The sequence below is a fragment of the Bradysia coprophila genome (genome assembly GCF_014529535.1).
Source record: "Bradysia coprophila strain Holo2 chromosome IV unlocalized genomic scaffold, BU_Bcop_v1 contig_5, whole genome shotgun sequence".
Lineage (NCBI taxonomy): Eukaryota > Metazoa > Arthropoda > Insecta > Diptera > Sciaridae > Bradysia > Bradysia coprophila.
The window spans coordinates 6,390,817-6,414,743 of NW_023503374.1; the positions used below are offsets into that span (position 1 = coordinate 6,390,817).

General features: G+C 35.8%; 5 protein-coding genes across 7 annotated transcripts; 1 reads left to right on the plus strand and 4 right to left on the minus strand.

The window, feature by feature from the left end:
• Positions 1 to 1,277: 1,277 nt before the first annotated feature.
• On the minus strand, positions 1,278 to 5,914 carry LOC119071955 (mediator of RNA polymerase II transcription subunit 28). 3 transcript variants are annotated; one of them, XM_037177086.1, is made up of 6 exons: positions 5,689 to 5,914; positions 5,225 to 5,614; positions 5,083 to 5,160; positions 1,784 to 1,907; positions 1,653 to 1,718; positions 1,278 to 1,588 (listed from the first exon to the last, which is right to left on the minus strand). In XM_037177086.1, exons 1-5 carry the CDS (start codon positions 5,746 to 5,748, stop codon positions 1,687 to 1,689), a joined length of 684 nt encoding a protein of 227 aa, XP_037032981.1. In that variant the 5' UTR covers positions 5,749 to 5,914; the 3' UTR covers positions 1,278 to 1,588; positions 1,653 to 1,686. The 3 variants fall into 3 exon arrangements, with proteins under 3 accessions (XP_037032981.1, XP_037032980.1, XP_037032982.1); XM_037177085.1 differs by having other exon boundaries at positions 5,222 to 5,614; XM_037177087.1 differs by lacking the exons at positions 1,278 to 1,588; positions 1,653 to 1,718; positions 1,784 to 1,907 and adding an exon at positions 4,337 to 4,601 and having other exon boundaries at positions 5,222 to 5,614.
• A 1,546-nt stretch (positions 5,915 to 7,460) lies between these two features.
• On the plus strand, positions 7,461 to 9,298 carry LOC119071936 (snRNA-activating protein complex subunit 1). The gene is made up of 4 exons (XM_037177059.1): positions 7,461 to 7,732; positions 7,800 to 8,075; positions 8,141 to 8,704; positions 9,106 to 9,298. Exons 1-4 carry the CDS (start codon positions 7,596 to 7,598, stop codon positions 9,182 to 9,184), a joined length of 1,056 nt encoding a protein of 351 aa, XP_037032954.1. The 5' UTR covers positions 7,461 to 7,595; the 3' UTR covers positions 9,185 to 9,298.
• A 987-nt stretch (positions 9,299 to 10,285) lies between these two features.
• Positions 10,286 to 11,873, minus strand: LOC119071926 (putative carboxypeptidase RC0549). The gene is made up of 4 exons (XM_037177049.1): positions 11,641 to 11,873; positions 11,479 to 11,574; positions 11,021 to 11,422; positions 10,286 to 10,969 (listed from the first exon to the last, which is right to left on the minus strand). The coding sequence occupies exons 1-4, from the start codon at positions 11,647 to 11,649 to the stop codon at positions 10,313 to 10,315; spliced, it is 1,164 nt and encodes a 387-aa protein (XP_037032944.1). The 5' UTR covers positions 11,650 to 11,873; the 3' UTR covers positions 10,286 to 10,312.
• Positions 11,874 to 12,943: 1,070 nt separating this feature from the next.
• On the minus strand, positions 12,944 to 15,850 carry LOC119071920. Its single transcript, XM_037177043.1, has 11 exons — positions 15,704 to 15,850; positions 15,470 to 15,633; positions 15,331 to 15,403; positions 15,150 to 15,279; positions 14,949 to 15,082; positions 14,788 to 14,887; positions 14,632 to 14,721; positions 13,818 to 14,004; positions 13,704 to 13,751; positions 13,544 to 13,631; positions 12,944 to 13,472 (listed from the first exon to the last, which is right to left on the minus strand). The coding sequence occupies exons 1-11, from the start codon at positions 15,799 to 15,801 to the stop codon at positions 13,241 to 13,243; spliced, it is 1,344 nt and encodes a 447-aa protein (XP_037032938.1). The 5' UTR covers positions 15,802 to 15,850; the 3' UTR covers positions 12,944 to 13,240.
• Positions 15,851 to 16,669: 819 nt separating this feature from the next.
• On the minus strand, positions 16,670 to 20,420 carry LOC119071933 (hyaluronidase Tab y 2.0101-like). Its single transcript, XM_037177055.1, has 6 exons — positions 19,851 to 20,420; positions 19,642 to 19,758; positions 17,270 to 17,761; positions 17,004 to 17,211; positions 16,855 to 16,943; positions 16,670 to 16,790 (listed from the first exon to the last, which is right to left on the minus strand). Exons 1-6 carry the CDS (start codon positions 19,916 to 19,918, stop codon positions 16,694 to 16,696), a joined length of 1,071 nt encoding a protein of 356 aa, XP_037032950.1. The 5' UTR covers positions 19,919 to 20,420; the 3' UTR covers positions 16,670 to 16,693.
• Positions 20,421 to 23,927: the final 3,507 nt, after the last annotated feature.

A 23,927-nucleotide genomic window follows, 5' to 3' on the forward strand; every position in this document is an offset into this window, starting at 1 on the left:
TAATTTTAGTCAAATATGTTCGCTCAAGTGAAATAAAGACTGTGGAACCAGCAGAAACGACTTTATTAAATTTTTCAAATTACTTTCGGGTTTCGTATCTCCAACAAGTCCATGCATTCAATTCAGGCCATTCGTAAATTATTTTGTTTTGGGTGGAAATTAAGGAATGTAGAAACAACTTACAGCTAATTTACATTTACAACTATTTTTAAGTATTTACAAGCGGCGAAGAATTTGTGTGTATACCAAGAAAACAAGCCTGGTTGATTTCATATGTTTGTCAGACATTGTGTCATCGACAAGCTGAGTAATGATGGACAATGGTCATTTTTGAAAGTCAATTTTTTATCTTTTTATCAGTTAATACAATGCTCCGATTTTGTCATTTGTTTAATTTTCGATTTACTTATAGGAATGTGGAGTAAAAACTTTAAAAAATAGGATTTAAATTGGGTATGGGATATCGAAATGAAGAGCAGAGCAATGAGTCTTTGAACGAGGACACAAAAATTGTCGCAGTGATTTACACCAAACAGAGTGTAGGGTGAAAATGACGGTCTCAAAAGGTCGAAAAATGTAGTCTGGGAAGGCAATATATTGAGACCGTGAGTCTACGTATTTCGAACTTTTGAGACTTTCCGGACCGTTTAACAAATTTACCAAACATCGACAGAGTGTATGGAAACATAAGGGAACGTCAGATTGTTCGAACAGAAACGGAATGTCCAATACAAACGGAAACACAAACGGTTTTTCTTTGACAAAGCTACATTGTCCCTAAGAAAAATTGTTTGTCTTGGACATTCCGTTTTTGTTCGAACAATCTGACGTTCCCTGTAAATTCGGTAAATCTTTGGTCAGTAGATACCAAAAATAGACATTGTCTCACACGATTATTACGAGGCCTACATTTTCAGACGTTGGTACATATCAAAGACATGTCGATCAACACCAATTCGTTTCGAATAATATTTCAATTCGATAAAAATTAACTTCTTAAAATAACCACGGACCTTGGCTTCATTTTAACTTATATTTAATTAATCAAAAAATGTTTTTGTAAAAATAAATGTTCAAAGAAGCGTCGTAAATTTGTTTAGTTTGAGTTTAGTTCGTTGATTGCATCACTTTAGTTTGAAGTTATTTCACTTTTGAGAATCACTGTCAATATTTAAAATATGGAAAAATTCTTCGCCGCTATTTTATCCGAGGACTTGGGGCGGTTCGCTTCACAGTATTCACGTTATCTATTCGGTTTGACAAATTTTTCTCTTTTGCTTTTTGTTTCAAATATTTTAAAAAAAATCTAAAAAAAAGAATTAAATTTCTCAAATTCTAAACTTGGAGACTAACTATTATTACGGCTACAGAATAACACAACACAATGCACACAAGAACACATTCAAAGCATTCTCAAATGCATCCACTTGTACGTTTCGATTATGTTGATTATAATTGTCGAAGTAATTTCATTAGAACGATATGAACATTTATGCTTTTCACTAAATGTCCATATCCTCCTCGTACTAGGATAACGGCGCACCATGAAACTCGGGAGCGTTGCCTCTTCCTCGACCACGGCCACGACCTTCAAATTATTTGATTTAGATTCAGAGATGTTCATCCATTTTGCTAGGAAATGTTTTTCTTACCACGGCCTCTGCCTCGCCCCCTGCCCCGCCCTCGTCACCTTCGGCCATCGCCCATGCCTACAAGATCTACAAGCAATGGAACAAAACGATAAGTTTCGCTTTCAAGTGACAAATGTGTCGTAATTGTATACCTATATTGCTGGTGGTTTTTTCCAAATAAGCTAACGGACCTTGCAGCACATTTTGAGCCTGATTAAATCCTCCGCGATTTGCCATTTGATTGCCTTGTTGCATGAACATTTGTTGGTTTCCAACCTGTGAAAGGAAGACTATGTTGTCATAAAGGAACGAAACGGTCAGAAATATTGTCAACACTGAAAGTCATTCTCGATTCCTTACTGTTTAGTGCATTATATAACTTACCTACCGATCGTACTCATAGTTTTCATTTATTAGATCTTTCATTCGTACCCTAGCGAACGAAAAGAAAATCACGGAGCTGGACATTCTACTTTTATGAAACGTGATAAGATTCCTCAACTTGAGTCCCAAGAGCAAATGGAGTATTTTGTCGACTGAAAAACGGTTGTGTTGCAGATTTATGCAAAACGAGCAATTTCATTTCTTCGAGGGCTCGAAACTGAACAACGCTGATCATTACAAGGGAAAAAACATTTGTCCGTACGCCATAAGTCCCACAACTACAGAAGCTCAGTTTTTCAATTTTTGTCTTGATGAACTTTTCAAGAGAAACATTATCCTTCTATTCTTCTACATTCTCTGATTTGTAGGTTTACTACAAATTTCAATATCATCTAAACTAAGACTTACAACAGTTCAGTTCACATGTCTGGGAAGACAAATTCTGGTGAAATAACGCTATGGTTAATGCAAATGACATTGTGGTTAGTGACTTTCTGTTACGCACTTAAGTGAGGTCAAAAAATGAAAGACGTATGACATCCAAAACTGAAGTTACGCTGTTCACAATTTTAACCGGACCAATACACAACCACGTCAGATAAATCCAAAGAATTTGTATAACTGATAGAAGGAGCATATCGCTATTGGGCGAGATTAATCACAATACGCATAGCAGTCTATTTTGTCTGTATTTGTTCTGAGACTTTATTAATTTTTGTTTTAATAATTGGGAGTGGTTACGTTTTTTTGTATTGTTATATCTGAAATTTTCAACAACCTAGATAATCAAAATTGACTGCGTGTTCTGTTGTGTCGAAGTGTTGACCTCGCACTTTTTTGTTCGATTACCCCCTTCTATCAGTTCTTCAAATTCTTTCTTTAAATCCACAATCGTTGTTCTTCACAAGATTGAATTTACTTTCCAAGAGCTGCCGAGTGCATAATTCTGTATTTCCACTTAGCAAAAAAGTACTCTGTGTGAGAGGCAAAATTGATTTTCTTTTTTTCAATTTTTGCTTTGTTTACGTGACAGCTTGCTCCCTCACGGAGTACTTTTTGTTGAGTGGAAACCATACTTAAGTTTAGCCAGAAAATACAGGAGATTGCAGCATTTTCCATGAAGGTGAGTATACCGTTCCTGAAATTTTTTTCGAAAACAGCAAACGGTCACTGGTTGAAAAATATTTGAAATTTTTGTGAAATCACAGTCCACAGTTACCAATTTACATTTAATGGTAAACATCCACTGAGCTGTTTTTAACGTTGGTGAAATATAATTACCAATAGCACAATATTTATTGTATACCATTAAAATATAAATTGGAAACTGTAGACTGTAATTCTACACACTTTCCAAACATTTTTCAGTCAGTGGACCGTATGCTATTTCCCAGTCATTTTTCAACCATTTTTCATGAACTGTGTTACACAGTACAACTCATAAAAGCCTTAGAGAGGCGAATTAGTGAGAGAATTTCATATATTTTCTCTCACAAATTCGCCTCTCTAAGGTTTAAATGTGTTGTACGCTACTGTACCCATCTTTTTAATATAGTGTTTAAGTGAGAGGATGACGAAACCACAACCTATTGTTCCATCTCGACGTCTGCTGTCAGATTCTTTTGTAATATCGATGACAGCAGACCGCGAGTTGATTTTCCAGCTCGCTCTACTTAAACACAGTTCTACGATTTGTAAGGCGAGTACTTAGTTCCTGAAAAATGGATGAAAAATGACTGAAAAATGGGTGGAATTACAATCCAAAGTTACCAGTTTACATTCTAATTGTATTGAAATACTGTGCTTTTGGTAACTCTGATGAAATATTACAAATAGCGCAGTATTTGTATACCATTGGTAAATTGGTAACTTTGGACTGTTGTGTTACACATTTTTCAGCCAGTGTGTTATTTTTCAGTCATTTTTTCAGGAACTGTGTACTGTGTGATCTGTAGCAATAAACTATGTATTTCTATGTCAAACAATGAAGAATGCAGCATAACTGATCTCACCAACGTAAAAATGCTCGTCTATTATCGGCCTTAAACTGGTTCTAAGGTGAAAAACACACGATAAACTTCGCATTGATGGGATCGACAACTATGCTGCGTTTTCCATTGTATTCTATATTCACCACAGGCGAAACAATGGGAAACTCAGCATAATTGTCGATCCCATCAACGCAAAATTGCTCGTGTGCTTTCGGTCAAAAATCTATCGTTATATGTCAATCAAAAGTGAATCTACAAATATCAAAAACTTAGAATGTGGGAGGAATTGGATACAAATAAAAACTAAACTAAAAAAAATCAAAATAAAAATTTAGATCAAACATTTTTCATGTATTTCAATTCGCAGCCACAGGAAAAAAAAGTAATACTAAAAATTCGACTATAATGCATCTCCCCGACAGGCTACGTGTGTAAATATTCAATATTCAATATGTTTTTGTATGGAAAGCACCAATTGTGACGATTTACAGTTCAATTATCTCGTTAATTAAAGTTACTCTTATTTTAGAATAAACAATCCAACATTCCTATGCATCGACGATGCGAATCATCGTTTGGCCAATCTGCCATACGGCTGGAATAAAATAAGAAAAAAAAAGAAAGAAAACAAAAACCAATGAATTGTCTCGTCTTTTGGAAAAATGAGAAACACAAAACAACAAAAACAAAAACAATAAACGAAATGGCATGCCCGAATCAACGCAAAATATTTTTCTTTTAGTGTACAACGAAAGAGGGATCAGAAAGGGTTATATGCAGAAAAAATGGGAAAAAGGCAAGACATTTTAGTCTCATCGCTCTAACATCAATCCAAGCATTTGCTGGCGCAAAGATGAAAAATCAAAGCGGACCATTTGGTCCATAAACAATTCACTCTATCAGCGCTATATCAGCTATCATGAAAACCGACCGAAATTGTACAGAAGAACTTTGATGAAATGAATTCCAAATCGGTTGAATAGTAAATGAGTTTGTTAGAAAAAACTTAAAGGAATCGAACGACATAACATCTTAGCACATATCACGATAAAGAAACACTCGAAGAAAGCTCTCACCTGAAGATGTTGTTGCATGTTCATTTGTTGCGCTTGCATCATCTGTTGTTGCATTTGTTGTTGCTGTTGTGCTTGCATCTGTGAAACAGAAACGAAAATCACAGTAAATTGAAGCGCCAATGATGAATCTATGCTTTACCACCATATGGTTCGGCATGCCGGCAATCGGCATTTGTCCTGGCTGGGATGGTTGATTATTCGGACCGACAGCGTTAGCAGCATTCCTTTCCGATGGTGCTCCACCCTGTTGCTGAAGGTCCGTTAGTAGATTTTTCCACTGTTCGATTTTCTCGTAGTGGCGCTTGATCAGGTCATCCTTTCGTGTCATTTCGTATTTCAAATCGAAATTTTCCTCTTTTAACACCAATTCCGGTTTGAGTGCCGACAACAGGAAACGTTTCTGTATGAAAAACGCTTCCATTTGCCGGGCTAAATCGACGAATTTGATGGTAGTTTGATCGACTTCCAAGTTGATTTCATCTTTGTCGATGCCGGTTGCTGATTCTTGTTTTGTGAGGGCATGAATGCACGCCTGGCGATTGAGAATTCATAATTGGCAAAAAAAGAACGCTCGTCGTCGCAACATGTCAATCAATTTTTGTTTACCTGAAATGACTCCTCGAATTCATCGACGAGATTACCATTTCCATTCGATGACGAGGCCATATTATATTCGATCGATTGACTATTCAAAGCTACGTAGCATTTTGTTGTCACGTGTTTGATTTTGCAAACAATTAAATTGATTCTTTGGCGAACAAAATCGGTTTTAATATCAAATAAAGTGTCAGGCACCTACCACATCAACCATTGTCAAACACCAAAATGAACACGAAAATGAATCAGGCGCGCGACTTCGAAAATAAATTGAAAATGGGAGACAGTTCACCATAATCAACGTAACATTTGAAGAAGTAGCGGGCGATTAATATTGATCATTTTGGTCAATTTACGAGTAGACTTCTACGGTGAATTAAACAAGGTTCTGAAAGAACAGGTTAAGACACCCACGAGGGCGGTAGACACAGACATTTTGACAAATAGACACATTTTATTGAACAGACAGATTACAGATTGTTTGAAATGTCACCTTGAAGAAAAAATTTTTTTTATCAAGTTCACATTTTAAACAATCTGTAATGAGTCGTTCAATAAAAAGCATGTACTTGTCAAAATTTGTGTGTCCCCGCCTTCGTGATCAACTCAGATGTGTCTTAACCTGTTCTTTCAGAACCTTGGAATTAATAGTAATATGTTTATAGATCATCTTCAAGATACGGTACTTTCACACGTAATCTCTACCTCACTTAAGTTTCGTTAAATGTTTCGTTCATTCATTCCATTCATTCAATTGTACGAGATTTTTTTAACGTGGACGGCATATTCTAATCGTGGATGGCATTTCAAACGACCTTGAAGATGATTCATAAGAAAATAATAGAAATTTATGGATAAATAAGGAGATGGGAATTACTCGACCTCGATTCCTTCAGTTATACATGAACACAAATCTTTTTGCTTCTTCAGACTTGACCAGCAAGTAAGAATACCTTGCACTTCTACCTAATTTTATCATTTCTTTAGTTTAGGTGTGTGCCATTTATTGCAATGAAATAAGAAACCAGGTATGGTCTGTCCATATCACAGGGCTTATTACTTTAGAGAATTATAATTCTGAAAATTCAGGAAAAATTCCGAAAACGTTCCGAAAATTTTTCAGAACTTTTTCGGAATTTTTTCAGAATTTTACTTTCATTAAATTTTTTGTTGTTACGCGGTGTGACGATATTATCGTTTCTGCAGTGATAATATCACCCGTGAAACGATATCATCGTACAGTAAACGATATTATCGCCGATTGAAACGATAATATTGTCCGAGACACTATAATATCGTTTTCGAAACAATAATATCGTCCGAGCAACGATATTATCGTCCATGAAATGATATTATCGCCGCTGCAACGATAATACACTCGGAGATTTTTCCCGTCACCCTTTGTCTCACAATTTGATTTCATCTTCCCCATAACCTTTGTCCGGGCTAAAATTTCTGGGATACCAACAATGCTTGACAGCTTTTGCCAGAAAGTTGTTGCAAGAAATTCTATGAGGAATTACCCTTTACCAATTTTACAACTATTTCAGGCGAGTCTGCTTGAGAGCTGTCACATCTTCCGACAAAAAATCTGGAATGCCGTCGCCAAGTTGGATCATGTATCTTAGAATTGGCAGCACATTAAATAGACGATAAATCTGATCTGAACTGTGTGCTAGTTTAACTAAAATGAAATCGCAGAAAATCACAATGAAATTTTTAAATTATGGCGCCACATGTCTGCATTGAATTCGAAAATCGAATGAAGTGCAGAAAGTTCGCACAACCGAAAAGTGACACAAAATGTTTGTTTACTAAACAAAACGTTCACAAAAGGTTATTCGTTTTGTTGATGGACTAAAATTGTTATTTTCTGTAACTGCATTACGTTACGAAAACCACCTAATGGATTTAATATGGCTGCAAACGCTGTTATAGATGGATTTTTGGCTGATACGGAGTTGCTGCTCAATCGTTTCGTCAAACTAAATTCTGCTAGGTTTGAATGTTTTTGTACCGAATGGATTCGAATGAATTTTCAGTATGTGTTCTGGTGAGTACATTCATATTCCTTCCTCTCCCGAAGGCACTGTCAACAGTTTTACTTTCATCTGTTGTAGCGGCTACATGTGCGTATCGGAAATGGTGCAGTTCATAGAGGATGCATTTATTGTAGTGAAACGTGCCCTCTTAAATGCACAATCATATTTCGAGAAAATCGGAGCACTTTACTTGATGTACGCAATGTATTTCAAACAGCCACCGAAACAGTACTGTAAATTTCGTATGACGATGAGCGAATGGATGAAAATGAATCAGTTTTACAACGAAGTTTGTATATTCCATGATCAGGCGAGTTTAATTTTCTGGAAATTGCTGCAGCACGATGCTTTTCGGTAACCATTATATTGGAGTTTCATCCAGTCTTGCGTCCATTCACATCAAAAATTTATTTGCTCAGATTCGTTGAGGCCGAATACGAGTATGGATTCGAGCGATTTATGCAAAAGGGAATGATTGATGGCAACGACGATCTTAGATTCCGAAAAATAAATCCGATGATCGATGACACAATGTCAGTTATGAAGGAGCCGTCCACTGGTATCGTTCCGGCGCTAGAAATCCTTCAAATCGGATATAATGAAATGAAAGAACATCTGAATCAATCGTCGTCGTCATTGGCACCAACGACCATTGCAACGGACATTGCCAAAGGATTGGAAGAAATCGAAAATCTTTTCAAAATTGACCGTGTTCCCAAAGCACACGATCCTGATTCGGATGCCGATAATCAAAGCGATGATATTAGTACGAGAAGAAAGCAGCTGAAGAAGAAAGCGTATGGGGCCGATGCAGCTGCAAGTTCCGAGTCGCCGAAGAAGACGAAATCCGGAAAATATCGAAATTCTATCACTGATGATGGGGACTACATAAAAATCGAGAAGGCTACGCAGAAAGTAACGAAGAATAATGAACTAACCAAACGGGAGTATAGAACGGTTGTGAAGCAATTGGTGGTGCCAATGTAAGTAATGAACTCCTGTATTATGTTAGACCCTAAAGTGCCGAAACAGTGGCCAAAAAACTCGTTGTAAATTAGCCAGACCCTGCGCTGCACTTGAAAGACTACCAATTCCATTCAAATTTAGAGTTATATGTGCCTCCACTACCTAAAAGGCACTGCCTCTTAATTTCAAAAAAGAAGGTGAATGTTCCCAACGGAATCTTAGGATATTCTCCTATCTAGTACCTATATGTAACGTTAATTATGCGTGCCTGGTGACTGTGCCAGGCTGTACCCTTAATGAATAGGACTTTCTATTAAAAATAACAACGCACTGCTCGAACGGATGGTTGTGTTTTTTGGTCACTGGATTTCGAAACTAATTTTGGCTCCGATTGATTTAATTTTCCGTTAAATTCCAGAGAAGACGAATCGTCTGCATCATCTTCATCATCTAAGGCTAGAAAGAGTAGAAAAACAATTAAGAAAGAAAAAGACTAATCCAGTTCGAACGCTAAGACCCTACTTACTGCCCTTTTTTATAATTTCCGGTGAGAATTGAGAGACTACTGCTGATGCTATTTAATTATATGTTCTGGTCACTAATAATTACTATTACTTCCGTTGTTTTATATATATATTCTGACGAAGCAAAATTGAGTCTTTTTTATATCTTCGAAATTTTCGTAAGTCCCAACCACAACACACCTTCCATTTGATTCAAACGCTTGCGCCAAAAATACTTTCATTTTCGCCTATCCATCGACCTGCCTAAATATAACACTGTGTCGTCTACAGCTACAAGCTGAAATAGTGATCAACGTCGAAATTGCTTCCAAATTACATGGAAAACCTCACCGTAGCTTGCAAAAACAAAACTATCTGCAAAATCCTATCATCAGAAGTATTTGTAGCAGCTGGCATGACGTGTTTGGACTGTTGGGAAGGTTATATGGAGGCAGAATGTACCGACAAAACAATTTTTTTGCATAAGACAAGTACAGATAGCAGGGCCTATTTTACGGAAACATGTTTCTCAAGTTTTTGAAAGTTTCCAAAATGTTTCTGAAAAGTTTCTTAAAGTTTCTCAAAGTTTTTTAAAGTTTCTCAAAGTTTCTAGAAAAGTTTCCTTAAGAAACTTCAAGAAACATTTTGGAAACTTTCAGAAACTTGAGAAACATGTTTCCGTAAAATAGGCCCTGACAGGTAGTGAAGGTAGTAAAGGTAGTAAAGAAGAATAAGGAATCCAATCAAACAATGCCATTTGTGTGAGGTGATGGTATATTCGGATGATGGAAGTTCTACCGTAGCCTGTTATGGGTTGGATTAGTCTATGAACAAAGTGTACTAAGCACATGGCGCTGGGAAAGAAAAAAGAACGGAAAATATAATGCAAACTGACATATAAATAGATCAGCTATCGCTGGGACTCAATAGTACATGGTTCACAGTACGTAAAACGTTAATACGACACTGGACTAGATCACCACTCGAAAATCATTTAATTTTCCACTTTCTTATCTAAGCTGTTCTTGCTGTCACTCCCCGATTTTATTCCGTTTGCGTTTACCCAAAAACAAAAAGGGGCTCGTCAACAAACAACCAATCTACTAAAAAAAATTAATGTTTTTAATACAGCGAATGATATAAGCCAATGATGATTACGGCGAAAAAGTTAAATTGACTGAATTGATGACCACTGATGCTATTGCTGTTGTTGTTGTTGTCCGTACTATTACTGTATTCTCTACTATAATTTTGTATGTTGTCAACACACAATTCATAGTCTAGTCCTTCAACGTTTCTCATTTCCGTATGTGTAAGGAATGGAAGCGGAATGTTGACTGACCCATGTCCAATTCCAGTTACTCTGAAAACGGGAAACGAGACTGACTCGGCAAATCTATCGAAAACTATGTTCATCAAGGTAGTATTGTCAGCCTGCGTAAAGTCACCAAAAATAACAGCGTCTGCTCCGTCGAATATTCTTGCTTGTTTCATGTGGTCTAGGCTCCGCTCAATGCTGTAGGCTGCTTCACCTACGTCTTCAAAAAACAATATTCTTCCTTTAGAATTCACCTCCCAATCAGTCCCAACACTGGCTTCAACCAGTGCAGCATTTCCTCCAACTATTTCGCTTTCAATGTTGTTTGCAGTCACGTCGTTCAATTTTGTCGCATTCCAGCAAACTTTCTCCTGCTGCTCGAAAATCAGTGCTTCTAACGTTAGGACCGATTCACTTGTTGGCGAGTATGACTGGGTGGCAATCGCTTCCAACATCGGACCCTTAAAAAACTTGCTGGAGATTTTTTCGTCTCAACAAAATGTATTTTTTACCTGAATCGTTTGCCATCCGTATTTGTACTCGAAATACAAATGTAAGACAGTTATGTCGCTGTATCCGATCAAAATTTTATGGTTCACTTTTGTCGGAAGTTTCGCTTCTAGATATGGAATCAATCGAATACTTCCCGTACCGCCGCGAACACACCAAATGATTTTCACATCATCGTCCAAAACAGCCGAAATCAGATCGTTTGCTCTAAATTCGTCGGTATTTGCGTAGAATGCATCCTCATCGCTGTAAATGTTTTCGGATATGTTGGCGACAAGCCCCAATGATTCTACGTAATTTTTTATGAGTGGTAGCGCTGAGTCAGGAGACTTTCTTGCCGGGGCAATTACTTTCACGACATCGCCTGGTTTCACGTTTAACGCTTTTTCGCGGAGATCAAAGTGCTGCGGTAAAGGTTTTTCGTTATTTGACGACTAGGTTTTGAAATTAAATTTTTCACCTCCAGCAATTTCACTTCATTAGCATCGACTAATACTGGCGGTGCTAATGATGTTAACAGGACAGGTACAAGTAGAAGTTTTGCAGTTAGTGAATACTAAAATTAAAATAAAATTTAACTAGAGTAGAAAAGAACACAAAGACGACAGAAATAATAAATTACGTATCCCATTTCGAAGCTCTGCTGACGTTACGTCTGATGGATGTAATGAAAGACTATATTGTCAGAGAATCGAGAAATTATGTAAGTAGCGGTTATCAATCGAGTCATTGATAATAAATACAAATTGCGACAAGACAATGAGCTGTAATCTCTATCGACTTGTATTTCAAGGCGTAAATACGTAACGATGTCTCGCTCGAATCTATTCAATTTAAAATCAACGAGGTGAGCTATTAATGAGGTCCACCAAAAACTGATGAACTAGAGGACGTTGCATCAATCCGTTGATATTTGTTAGAATTAGATGAACAATGACAGACTCAACACATTATGCTGGTGATGTGCTTGTTTAATTTAGTTATCTGATACAGAAACAAAGTGATCAGGCATTCCCTACTATATCATCTGTTATCCGTTACCACGACAAAAGCAATGAACTCTACCTGACGATGTCATGTTGTCATATAGCAAAATACATATTGAAACATAGCATCTACAACCAAGCACTAGAACAGATTTTTTAACGGAAAATTGGCCTCTCTACTATGAGTGGTAAAAATTTGGAATTTCAAATGTTTTCAAATTAATAATAACTGAATTACACTTAGGGAGGCCGAACACACTCATATTGACCTTATAACCTGGAATGCAGCATTTCCAACACTTCTAACAGTTCCTACGCATTGTCACAAATTTAAAACAATTGTTCGATTGATTTCTGAGGTTATGTATTGTCTGTCATCAAAAATGTGTCCAGCAAAATGTATTAATTTGTTGTAACAGTATACAAAGACTTGACCAAAGATTGTTAAACAACACTTTAGGTAAAATACGTAAAAGGATTTAAATATTACTCACCATTTTACTCAGAATTCAATTAAATAAACAAGCACACGAAGTAATAGATTTGAAAACACGACAGAGTAAAGTTAACCAGGCAGAATCGCTGATTTGACTAGGGGCCTGAATAATCTAGTAGCCCTATATTTTATGCGAATAAAATTTTTCAACTTATGTCAGTGTTCATTTAAGTTCATTTTCATACAGTGTATCACGGCAGAGTAAAATAAACCAGGCAGTAGCGGTTCATTTTCGAAATGTCGAATAAGGGACCTAATACACTGGATGAAAATGAACTCAAATGAACATTGACATAAATTGAAAATTTTTGTTCGCAAAAAATACAAGGCTACTAGATTATTCAGGCCCCTAGTCAAATCAGCGCTCCTGCCTGGTTAACTTTACTCTATCGTGAGTGTATTAAGTCCCTTATTTGACGTTTCGAAAATGAACCGCTCCTGCCTGGTTTATTTTACTTTGCCGTGTTTGAAAACAAAGTAATGTCAACAAGTGTCGCATGAGTGTCCAAAATATAGTATACCACAGCAACTCTAATCTTTTATGATGACAGCATATTAGGGTTGCATATACAGGTCCCTCTTGAAAATTTTGTTCTAGTGCTTGGTTGTAGATGCTATTATTTACAAAAGAAGTAAAAAATTTTTTTTAGTCTTTCGATAGAATAACAAATTGGATCAAATCAAGTACTAGATTCGATAACTGTCCTACAAAAATTATGACCTCGAAAAAATCTCGGTTATTAAAATTGTCTAATTAGCCAAATGTACACAATTTCAACTAGACTTAGTAATGATGCTCCGAAAAATAGTCCTACCAATCCACCAATTGATACCACAAAATCCAATCTAGTTTTCGCCACATTCCGCACATACCGTACAGTGGGCATATTCGATATTTCAATCACAACTAGTGCCTCGGTCTGTTCCGTTTCAGTGGCATTGGTATTCTGGCCACCATCTTCATACAAGTCCCTATAAAAATTTGGCAAGAAATCAGATGTTGTGAGAACTATGAAAGTAACGAACATTCATGAAACTCTCACCCGAGATTATTTATTTGCATTTCAATACACGACTCAACGCATAGTTTGCCGGATTTGTAACTTTCTTTGAAAACCTCAGGTATCGCAGCTGAGGAGTGAAATAGTTTTAGATCAAAATTGTCAATAAAAACTTAATTGGAGAAACGAGCTTCAACTTCACCTTCGCTAATGCAGAGAAGCCCTTTATAGTCACAGTATTGGTCCTTATCTAAATGATTGAAAAGGAGACTGGTAGAGTTATTTTCAAATGAAATGTGCAAGTGACTATCATTACATTCAATAGGCGATGTATGAAGGGTACAATTACATAGGTTCAATTCAATAGCGATGCGCTTATCCGTGAAGCAAGATGAAAACGAATAGGGTAAGACTGAATTATCAAGTTTTTCGTCCGGAAATCTACAGCTCCGTTTGTCAATATTTTCGAGTTGAACTTCGTTGGAATTGACTATTTCAATTGTCTAAAACGAAATTTAAAGTCTGCACGCGTTCATATCATCATCGATAAATATTGGAATGCATTTTAAAAACATCGACGTGTGTCACGACAGAGTAAATAATTTGCGAATAAAATTATTCAACTTATGTCAGTGTTCATTTGAGTTCATTTTCCTTCAGTGTTATTAGGTCCCTTATTTGACTTTTCAAAAATGAACCCCTTCTGCCTGGTTTATTTTACTCTGCCGTGCATGTGTGACTAATTTTCATCGTTTTTCAATACGATAAATTGTTGGTATTTGTCTTAGGGTTGCAAGGGTTGGCGAAATGCTAGATAATGGACTGGCGTCACTATTCGAAAATATAAATATTAAATCAGTTGCACAATTGATTCACTCATTTACATGGGGTATTTCGCGCAGTTTGCACACTTGGTTTTTTTACAAGAGAATGTTGACGAAAATTTTGTGTTTTTTGTCAAGTTGGATCTCAGAAAATACCAAGTGTCCCAAAAGTTGACAACTCGCGAAATGGTATTTTTAAGAAAAAGAATCATTTCCCGCAACCCATTGAAAATTCGAAGTAATTTGAGAGGGAATATAATGTGCTGTCCTCTGATAGGAAAGACTAATTTCATTTGGAAAACGAACCTCAACCAAAGCAAATTGAGTTGCTACTTTGCTTAAGAAAATTGGTTCCATGTCAAAATAAGGAAGTTCTTCCGGACTGTGCACGTACAACTGCAACATAGGAATTGAGGAACAAAACCGTTAGTCTGCTTGATTGCTCAAATGTTTTTTCTGTACCAAAAATTTGAAAATATCTTCTCTGTCATCATACTTAAAGCTCAACGTACGCTTTTTATCTGACTGACCATACTGTAATGGGAGTTGTTTGCCGTATTTGCTTCGAAATAAAGATTAAATTAGTTAAACTTGCATCGCGACGATTCAACGAAGTTTCTTACTGAAAAAGAAGACTGTTAGCTGTAAAACATTGCCCCATTTCGGTTTTCATTGGTTTAAAAATGTCTTCGCAATCATAAGGTCGGTCCAAAAATTTTACTTCGGACATGAAATCAGAACAACTTTGTGGAACGAGCTAAACAAAATTTTAAATTTTAAAATAAGAAACCGGAAATTCGCTAAATAGCAAAGTTTTGGTTTACCGCTTTCATTAATGTGTCAACATCGAAACCGCAAGTACTGTTCTGGGTCTCACAAAAAGCATTTTCGTCCATATTTTGATTCGGTGAAACGAAAAGGTAGGTACGAATCCACAAAGCAAATGCTAACTCACTGTGATAGTCAATTGTTTTACATTTGATTTCGGGCTCTTTGAAATCTTACCTTTGTGGAATTGTTAAATTGTTCGCTTGCCAATACTGTCTCATGAATTCCAAAAGACTAGTGACCGAACCACCTTGTATAAAAATATAAATCAAAAAAGAAAAGATTGGAATTGGTTCTCAAGTAGACAATTTAGAACCTTTCGTGAAGCACATTGAAACGGCTGGAAAGGTATTGCGCCAGTGCAGAAACGATGTCTCAACGTTTATATTAATCACATCTTCCTGAAAGTTCTGCAGAGTAAATTTGAATATTGTAGCCATTCCGATACCAGATGCAATCATAACAATAAGCCAGAAAATCCTTTTATTAAAAGAACCGCCCACAACAATTTATTCTTCATGTTCTCTCAGTCTTATTCAAAGAAGTAAACCTTCCAAAAATTTGGCATCTGCTTCCCAGAAATCTTATACCATGCCAGTAGCCATTGTCCAGAAAGTAAAAAATTCTTTCCCTCAATTTATAAGCCATGGTGTCGGATAAAATGTACGTTAGCGTTTGGGTGTTTGCCTTCAAATAGCCATCGGGACGCGATGTGTATATTAATAAACGTATAATTAACAAATAGAATACATGCGAACATAATTTTGCTTTTAATCACACATGTCGTTAGGTGGTTGCGATTTAATTATGTGACAGGACAAGCCTAATTATTTCATTAAAAATAAATGTAAATCATTACGTTTGACCTAGAATTTAATTATGTTCCACCGACTAGGATATCATTATAATAAGCTTTGCGCACTTTTTTCGAATAAAGCAAAGGACGTGTCACTATTCTTCTTATACCCGAAAACTTGATAGGTGACGCTAGTCGCTTAGTCCACTTCTAAAACTATCAGCTAAATTTTTAACAAAATTCGGTTGCACCTAGAAACGTCTGATAATTATCTCAGCCATTTTACTACTCCTGGCATTAACATAAAAATATTTGGAGGATGATGGTATCAGAATAGTCTTCGGTTTAGGCTGAATCGATTCTACTAACTTTAAAATCCACACCTAGCCCCATTCGTAGCTTGCCGAGACCATGTAACTGCATCATTACTTCTTCGAATCCGTCTGCTTTTAAGTAGATATTTTGAAAGAAGTTTAAAGCCAAACGGGGGAGGGGTACAAACCGACTAAAGATGCTGGTAGTCCTAATAAAAAAGTTGAAAAAATGACAGCTCGTTTATCTCGGCGAAGAGAGTTTTGGGTTGCTGGGGCGACATAGTAGAGGTAGGAGCGTTACTGCGAGAGTTACTGTAAATTTTTAATGGTACCTCGTCACAGCGCCTCTAACATGGCGCTATGATAAACAGAAAGTATAATTGCGTTGCTTTATTGTCTCAAATTGTAAATTTGTTACACACAACCAATTTCATATCACTTCTTCAACACTATAACTTCTACCGGATGAATGAATAATGGGTCCCATGACTTTTTCCGTGTAATCGTAAAACTCCAAACATTTCTCTCTGTCAAATCAAGAATTTCGTTTAAATATGTATGGCATGTCGTTCATCGATTTAGTATACTCACTTTGTGTTGATATCGTTCCATGCTCCCCATAAAATAAGACCATCAGCGCCTGTTGATTTCATTGCCTTAATTGCTCCAAGATGATCAGCCTTTATTTTTAGAGAATAAAATTTAGTGCCGCAGAGAGTACAACATTACATTTAACATACTTCACTCAAATAATTTAAGGAATCGGTGAACTTGTATCGATGGTAGGCAATGACCAGAGGCTTCGAGCTTCGTTTCACATTTCTCGATAGTCTCATTGATTCTTTAATTCTGCCGCGAACCATGGGTGGGCGATTTCTTGGAGTGACTTTCTCCGTCATATAAACAGATGGAAAAATGACGTCGGATGCGTCATACAACCATTGAGTACTGCAATAAACTCTAATGATCAGTCTGTGGCAAAATTTAGGACTATGACAAGTTTTACCCATCATTTTCCACTTGAATATTTTTCTCGCAGTTTTCAATTACATTGTTCCGGCCGTTGAAGCAGAAAGGTAACCCGTAGTATCCCCATTTTGCTTTCGGTCGTAGCTCCTTAGCCAACGATAATGTTTCCAGAATGAACAGTTTTGCAGCGGCGGTGAACTGTCGTTTCGCTTCGTTTTCAATATCATTTTTCAACCACCACGGATGGGCTTGTTTCACAAGTTTGATCGATAAGTCTTTATATGGCTGTAGAACACCAAAGTTTTGTCGATATACCGGACGCCATGATTCAAAGTCAATGACCGCCAATCCGCTGTTATCTTTATCCGGTATCAGTTCGTCAACATGTTTTTGAAACATTTCCAAATGTGCGCGAAGGTTTCCTTTCTGAGGCACACCGCCATTCCGATGGAATAATTCTTTGGATGAGGAGTTTTTTAGAAGCGCTGGAAATAGTCCCGGATCGTATAAGATCGATATCTGATCGCCTCTGCAATGGAAGAAATATTTTTTTTTGAAAGGATAAGAACAAGCTCGCTGCTAAGAGGGGTAAATCTAATAAAAGTGTACCAACAACGATACGATAACCGTATCAAGCTCGTGTATGATAAATTTAGAGTCGTAAAATAGGCAGCCGTCGAACACTAAAAATTTATGGGGAAATTATATTCGATCATTGTTATCCGTGACAACACCACTGAAATATTTTAATTCTTTCAACCGTTTTGTTCATCAAATTTGTACCAATTGCAGGAAAATATTAGTAAATTGAATTATTTTTAACGCTCAACGTGCATAACGTGCATTTATTACCATCCATTCATCTTACTGCACAACGTGCTGAGTTCGTCCCTAGCAGTGCCTATATTCGCGAAAATATTTTCACGAATTTTCTCAAATTTTCGTGAATTTTCCCAAAAAGATTTTGTGGAAATTTGAGAAAATCACGAAAATTTGAGAAAATTCGTGAAAATATTTCCGCGAATATAGGCACTGGTTCCTAGGGTTCTATCATTCATTACTAAAGTAACTAAACTAACCTACTGCCATAATCTATTTCTCTTTTATTTACAGAACGTAACTATGTTAGGAGTCGCTATTAGTTCCCGGTTCTGCTACTTGTAAGTATTTTCAACAAATTGTTAAAAAATAGTATATTACATTGGGTGCTGCGGAGGTAGTTCATTACATGAAAGATCAATTTGTGATACGAACGGAACTCACAAGTGTGTGTTTAAGCGCCAAGGTTGGAAAATTATTATGTTATTTTGACAAGGGTAGAGTTTGCATATCCGAGCCGAAGGCGAGACAACAGTGGCGTTACAGTAGAACATACCACTTTTACAGTAGTGACAACTGATGTTTTTGGGATTAATATTTTTAAAGATTCGTCAGTGAATTAGATTCTTTTGTGTAAATGTTTCAATGTGACAACAGAGTACTAGTTCATTACATGAGGGATCAATTTGTGATACGAGAGGAACTCACAAGTGTGTTTTAAGCACCTCGGTTTGAAAACCTGTTATCTTGACTTGGGTAGTTGCATACCTCGCCTTCGGCTCGGGACTTTACCCTTGTCAAAAAAACAATTTTCAAACCTTGACGCTTAAACACACACTTGTGAGTTCCGCTCGTATCACAAATTGATCCCTCATGTAATGAAGTACTTCCGCAGCACCCAATGTAACATACTATTACACGAACCTGTTAATATCCGAGAAGAATTACGCAGGAGCTTTAAGAAAAGACTGGACGAAAGAAGTTTTATGTAACTAAACTCTAATTCTTCGTTGCTCTTTAAGGTATAGTTTACCGTTTACCCCATACTCCGAGTAACTCTCACTCGTACGGCGAACGAGACACAAAACAATGGATGCTTTGTATTCACTATAAGAACGTTGACAAACATGTACAAAGTAAAAGCATCAAATCAAACATGTTATTTCAGCTAAAAAAAGTGAAAAATGAAAAACGTGACCAGAAAAAAGTTAACCGTAAAATTTCAATGGAAAAATCTGTTAAGCTTTCTCAGGTAACATCGCATGTGGTGGTCAGTTGTTTATGTTATTTACGTTCCTAATTGCAATAGCACCTAATATATTCGCATATCATATTCAATATCATGGCTGTTGCATGTTTTTCATTGAATTCGGTCATAATTATAACACTTTCCTTCATCGAACCAATACTTAATGTGCTATTTTATCATTCAAATTTGCGTTGAATGTTAAATCAATTAAAACTACACAAAGTGATAATGGAAACACGAAATTTACAAATTAATTTTTTTTTGTCTAATCGATTCAGTGGTTCGTTGATGAGCAATGTTTGAATCTATAAAGATGAAAAGTTTGAACATTTTTAACCAACCTGAAATTGTCGTCCACATTTTGTAATATTCCATATCGTTCCGTTACGTTTAACAGCGGTAATTTATGTCGGTGGGAACACGCAAAAGATGGTATATTCCAATAGGAAGTAAATTCTCTGAGAAGAAACAAATTTAAAATCGTGTAACGAAACTGGATTCACTCCGTAAAAGGAATTTTTCAGTAAAACATTCGCCGTTGTGCACTCACTTTGCCCATATCTCTGATAACAATATTATGCATACGGCCGCAACGATATTCAAATAGTTTATAAACATTGCACAGTTATGAAACCGACAACCGAACAAAACAATACACTGAACACAAGAAATAGAAAATCAGTTTCTTAATATTACAATCTTCGTCTCAAACAAATCAAACGAGCAAAGCTGCAAAACAAAAATCACTGCCGCTGTTACGATTTTCCACGGTGGATTAAATATAATGAAATTGTTTGGTATATTATGTCTATTGTGCAGACTTCCAACAGCACCTAACAAACAATTCCGAATAAAAAAAAATGAAACAATATCAAGAAGTTGAATAACAACAACACCATACACAGCACCGTGGTGTGTAATCGCGACTTTTAACAGTGAATGGCTTTTTTAGAGGTATATGGCGAAAAGCTCATCGCTCGGTTGTTTTTGTTTATATATTATTGTTGTACCTGTTGAGTACTCACTCAGCAATAAGAAATATTTTTTTATTCGCGACATTATATATCAATTTCGTTTGATAGTCAGAAAAATTAGAGGTACAGTAAATCACTAAAGTTCAACACACAACGACGACGCTTCGTGTTTGAAAAAGTAAATGGGAAAACATTTTTTATTTTCGTATTTTAATATTTTTGTTAAAGTTTTCTGTGAATTAAGTTACCTTGTATTGGTTCAAGGACTTTCCATTAAAAAAAAAATTATTTCAAATTGAAATATGAAAGAGTTTTCTATATTTTATATAGTTAGAGCTCTTCGTTGACATTATATGTATTTATATGGAGACGACGGAGATAATTTATTGTACAGCCAGAATGCTATTTAGATTGCAGACTTTGATTAAAGTAATTAATTGCTGTCTTCATGTCACTTAGAATTTTAATTGACATTTTTGGTTAACATGCGGAAAATTCAATTAAATTTTTCGCTAACGACAAATAATAACCAATCGACTAGTCAAATTCAATTCAATAAGAGATCAGCTCTCGCTTGGGCTAACGAAGTAATAGATTTTGGATAAAATGCTAAACAACAGATCAATAGATAAGACACATAATCACTACATGGCGCTCGAACGCTCTTAAATCTTCCTCATTCAACAAATGTTTTAAAAATTGAAATGGAAAATACGGCGTCGGTTTTCATTTCGAGAGTGTTGCTGTGGCCAGATCGTAGAGAGAGCAACAAGTCACCCGAGAAAATGGCATCAACATAATACTACATCGATTTAATGTAACATTAAAAATTGGATATTTAAACAGAACTTGATACAAAACTAACTTGCTTAGACAGATTGAAGCGAGTCAAACAGGAAAATAAGACTGTCTGCAGGGCGTTTAAAGCAGGGGATGAGTGACAGGACGTTTGAATGATTTTGATTAATATATAGAAGTTTCCAAGGTAAGTATAGACTACAACAAAAATTAAATCTATAAAATTCTTCTCTCCCTAATTGTGCATTTGTATATGATATGTATGTATTGCCTACAAGAAGAAAATTATCGGAAAAAACAAATTCAAACCCAGTCCAATTAAATTTTATGCTTTTCAATCACGCTATCAAGATTTTCTTAACGTTAGGGTAAGAGAATGTTTTTGGTAAAATGCTGACAATGCGGAAATGGCAAGAATTCGATTAGTCATACTTATATTATGGTATTAAGGCTACTTCTTGTAATTGTAACTGATTAATATACAATTTAACCTGTTACGAACAGATATCATCTGTTATCTATAATGACGGCGGGACAAACGACAATATCTGACTATGCGGCCTTAAATAGCAAAAGGCAGGTGTAAAGAAATGAAGTAAAAAATGTGAAATCAATCTATTGAAAATACTTTGATCAAATGAAGTAATAGATCCAATTTCTTGTTGATTGTGTAGCTTGTATTCCAGACCGAACGAAACTCTTGTTTATCAAAAGTAATTTATTGTCCCGTGTATTCGACCGTTTGACCAGTCATATTCATGGCTAAACAATGAAATTACAATAAACATCGTAATAGATCCGATAGTAAAACTGCTGATATGCTTGCTCTCTGTGAAAGGTTGACCACGAGTATGAATAGCAGCAATCGAAATGACTCTCATTGTGTCATCCCGAAATTAGGTATCTCTATTTTGCTAGACTTAAAATTAATAATCCTTCCGCATTAAGTACAATGTTCACGTATCCTGTCACAAGATAGGGAAAAAGGAACATACCAATCAGTACATGTCTAGATCTTCAACTATAATTTTTTCCGTTTAACATAGATTCATTTAGTCATGTTTTGTTCATGATGCCATGACAATGTAGTACCTGAAAAAAAAAACACATTTGCATATCGAGTTCATTGTTTTAATGACGTGCAACAGCAAACTTCCGACCGTTGGTTGGTTGCATTAAACTCATATCACATGATCATCAAATTTCATTAGTTTTTCTGCTGAATAGCATCACTATCTTATATGATTTCGTTGGGTTCGACTCGTGCTGGTTGTTTTCCTAATCAATAGTTTGAATTAGAACGATGCTGATGCCTCTTTAAATTCTCATAAACAAATTTCTCATTTAATTTTATTTATTGAATCCAAACAGAGATTTCGTAAGATTTCGCGCGGTATGTTTGGGTGCATATAAGAGCAACGTTGTAGAATTGCTCAAAAGGTTCGTTACATGCAAATATTTTGGTTAAATGTTTCGTTATTTTCGTTTGGTTTATTTTTTATTTTATTTTTAAATTTTGTTTAGCTCATTTGACGATTTATGTTGAAGCAATTAAGTAAAATAACGTGTACTTGACATGGACGTTTTGATAACGCGTTTACGGTTTGAATATTTTATAACTGAAACGAATGATCTAATTTTCTTTCAGAATGAAATGGTTTTAAGTGGAAATTTGTTTGTTTTGATTTAATTTTATTGATTACGTCGTCGGCGCTTTCAGTTGGCTATTATATTGTCGCTCTAGTCTCTTTTAAGGGTAATAAAACATTTTTACTTTATTTGTTAATTTACTTCAGAACCGCCACCATTCACTGATAAGAATGAATGATTTTAAAATAAAATTTCGTTTTTTATATACTTTTAAAATGGTTGTACTCATTTTGGCCATTCAGGTTTCAAAACCATACTTTGGCCTGATCTAAATTTTATTAAATGGCATGAACTCATGCCTAAATAGTCAAATAATTCATTCAGCCACGGTGATAAATTAAAACGAAATGATCTACCGAAAAAGGTAGAGAAACGAAATCATTCCATAAGCAGGAATAATTGCTAACACATTGCGCCTATCATCTTCCTTTCAACAGCAGAAAATAATGGCCATTGAATAGTTGGTGTTGTTAGACAAGTGTAAAACTTCAAACACTTAACCAGACACTCGATATTGAAGTAGTACAATGATCGTCAATAAAATGGTGAATTTTATAAACAGATGTTGACAACTAAAACTTGAATATTTGCTATAAGAAAATGTGAAGTGTTCGTTATTGGGTCTGGGTCAATAGAATGATTGTTTCAAGGCAAAGCCAAATATTCGATAAAGAGAAACAATTTCGATGGAACTGTTTGAGCAGATGTTTTCGTTTTATTTTTAGTTTTTCGTTGGAATATTCTTGACTGATGAGACAACGAACGAAACCTAGAAAAAGTCGGCTAACTGGCCAGTGTTGTCTTATATGGAGCATAACGTGTGTTTAAACTAATGAAGTAAAAGATTTCACAGCAAATCAATTTTTACCATAGAGTTACCTAGAGTCAGTGTGACCAGGAATTCAACGAAAAATCTTCTCATTGACATTTGCAGCGTAAAATATTTGATTCAATTTAATGTTTTGCAGTCTAAAAATGCATATTTCTTGTTTTCAATGGATTTGAAAATCAAATTCCAGGATTTTTAATTTTGTCTTCTAACGTGGGTGGCTTTTTTGAACTAAGCGTTGGTAATACATGAGTGTTAAGCAAACTCAAATGATTTCAAAATAGCTTCAAAGAATTGACAAATTTCGAATCGTATTTTCCGATTTAGATTGATCATATTTCCATATCTGCCTGTGACAATGGATTTTTTTACGACC

Excerpts from the sequence above, each read along its gene's own strand:
- LOC119071955 (XM_037177085.1), bottom strand. The coding sequence starts at position 5,748 with ATGGCCTCGTCATCGAATGGAAATGGTAATCTCGTCGATGAATTCGAG. Across the intron at positions 5,615-5,688 it reads AATTCGAGGAGTCATTTCAG|GCGTGCATTCATGCCCTCAC; the intron begins GTAAACAAAAAT and ends CTCAATCGCCAG. Across the intron at positions 1,719-1,783 it reads AAAAACCACCAGCAATATAG|ATCTTGTAGGCATGGGCGAT; the intron begins GTATACAATTAC and ends CATTGCTTGTAG.
- LOC119071936 (XM_037177059.1), top strand. The coding sequence starts at position 7,596 with ATGGCTGCAAACGCTGTTATAGATGGATTTTTGGCTGATACGGAGTTG. Across the intron at positions 7,733-7,799 it reads AATTTTCAGTATGTGTTCTG|CGGCTACATGTGCGTATCGG; the intron begins GTGAGTACATTC and ends CATCTGTTGTAG. Across the intron at positions 8,705-9,105 it reads AAGCAATTGGTGGTGCCAAT|AGAAGACGAATCGTCTGCAT; the intron begins GTAAGTAATGAA and ends GTTAAATTCCAG.
- LOC119071926 (XM_037177049.1), bottom strand. Across the intron at positions 11,423-11,478 it reads ATGAAGTGAAATTGCTGGAG|CACTTTGATCTCCGCGAAAA; the intron begins GTGAAAAATTTA and ends CCTTTACCGCAG. Across the intron at positions 10,970-11,020 it reads ACGGATGGCAAACGATTCAG|GGTCCGATGTTGGAAGCGAT; the intron begins GTAAAAAATACA and ends AAGTTTTTTAAG.
- LOC119071920 (XM_037177043.1), bottom strand. The coding sequence starts at position 15,801 with ATGGCTTATAAATTGAGGGAAAGAATTTTTTACTTTCTGGACAATGGC. Across the intron at positions 15,634-15,703 it reads AGATGCCAAATTTTTGGAAG|GATTTTCTGGCTTATTGTTA; the intron begins GTTTACTTCTTT and ends TTTTAATAAAAG. Across the intron at positions 14,005-14,631 it reads CTCAATTTGCTTTGGTTGAG|ACAATTGAAATAGTCAATTC; the intron begins GTTCGTTTTCCA and ends ATTTCGTTTTAG.
- LOC119071933 (XM_037177055.1), bottom strand. The coding sequence starts at position 19,918 with ATGTTTATAAACTATTTGAATATCGTTGCGGCCGTATGCATAATATTG. Across the intron at positions 19,759-19,850 it reads TTATCAGAGATATGGGCAAA|AGAATTTACTTCCTATTGGA; the intron begins GTGAGTGCACAA and ends GTTTCTTCTCAG. Across the intron at positions 17,762-19,641 it reads AATGTGGACGACAATTTCAG|AGGCGATCAGATATCGATCT; the intron begins GTTGGTTAAAAA and ends CTTCCATTGCAG.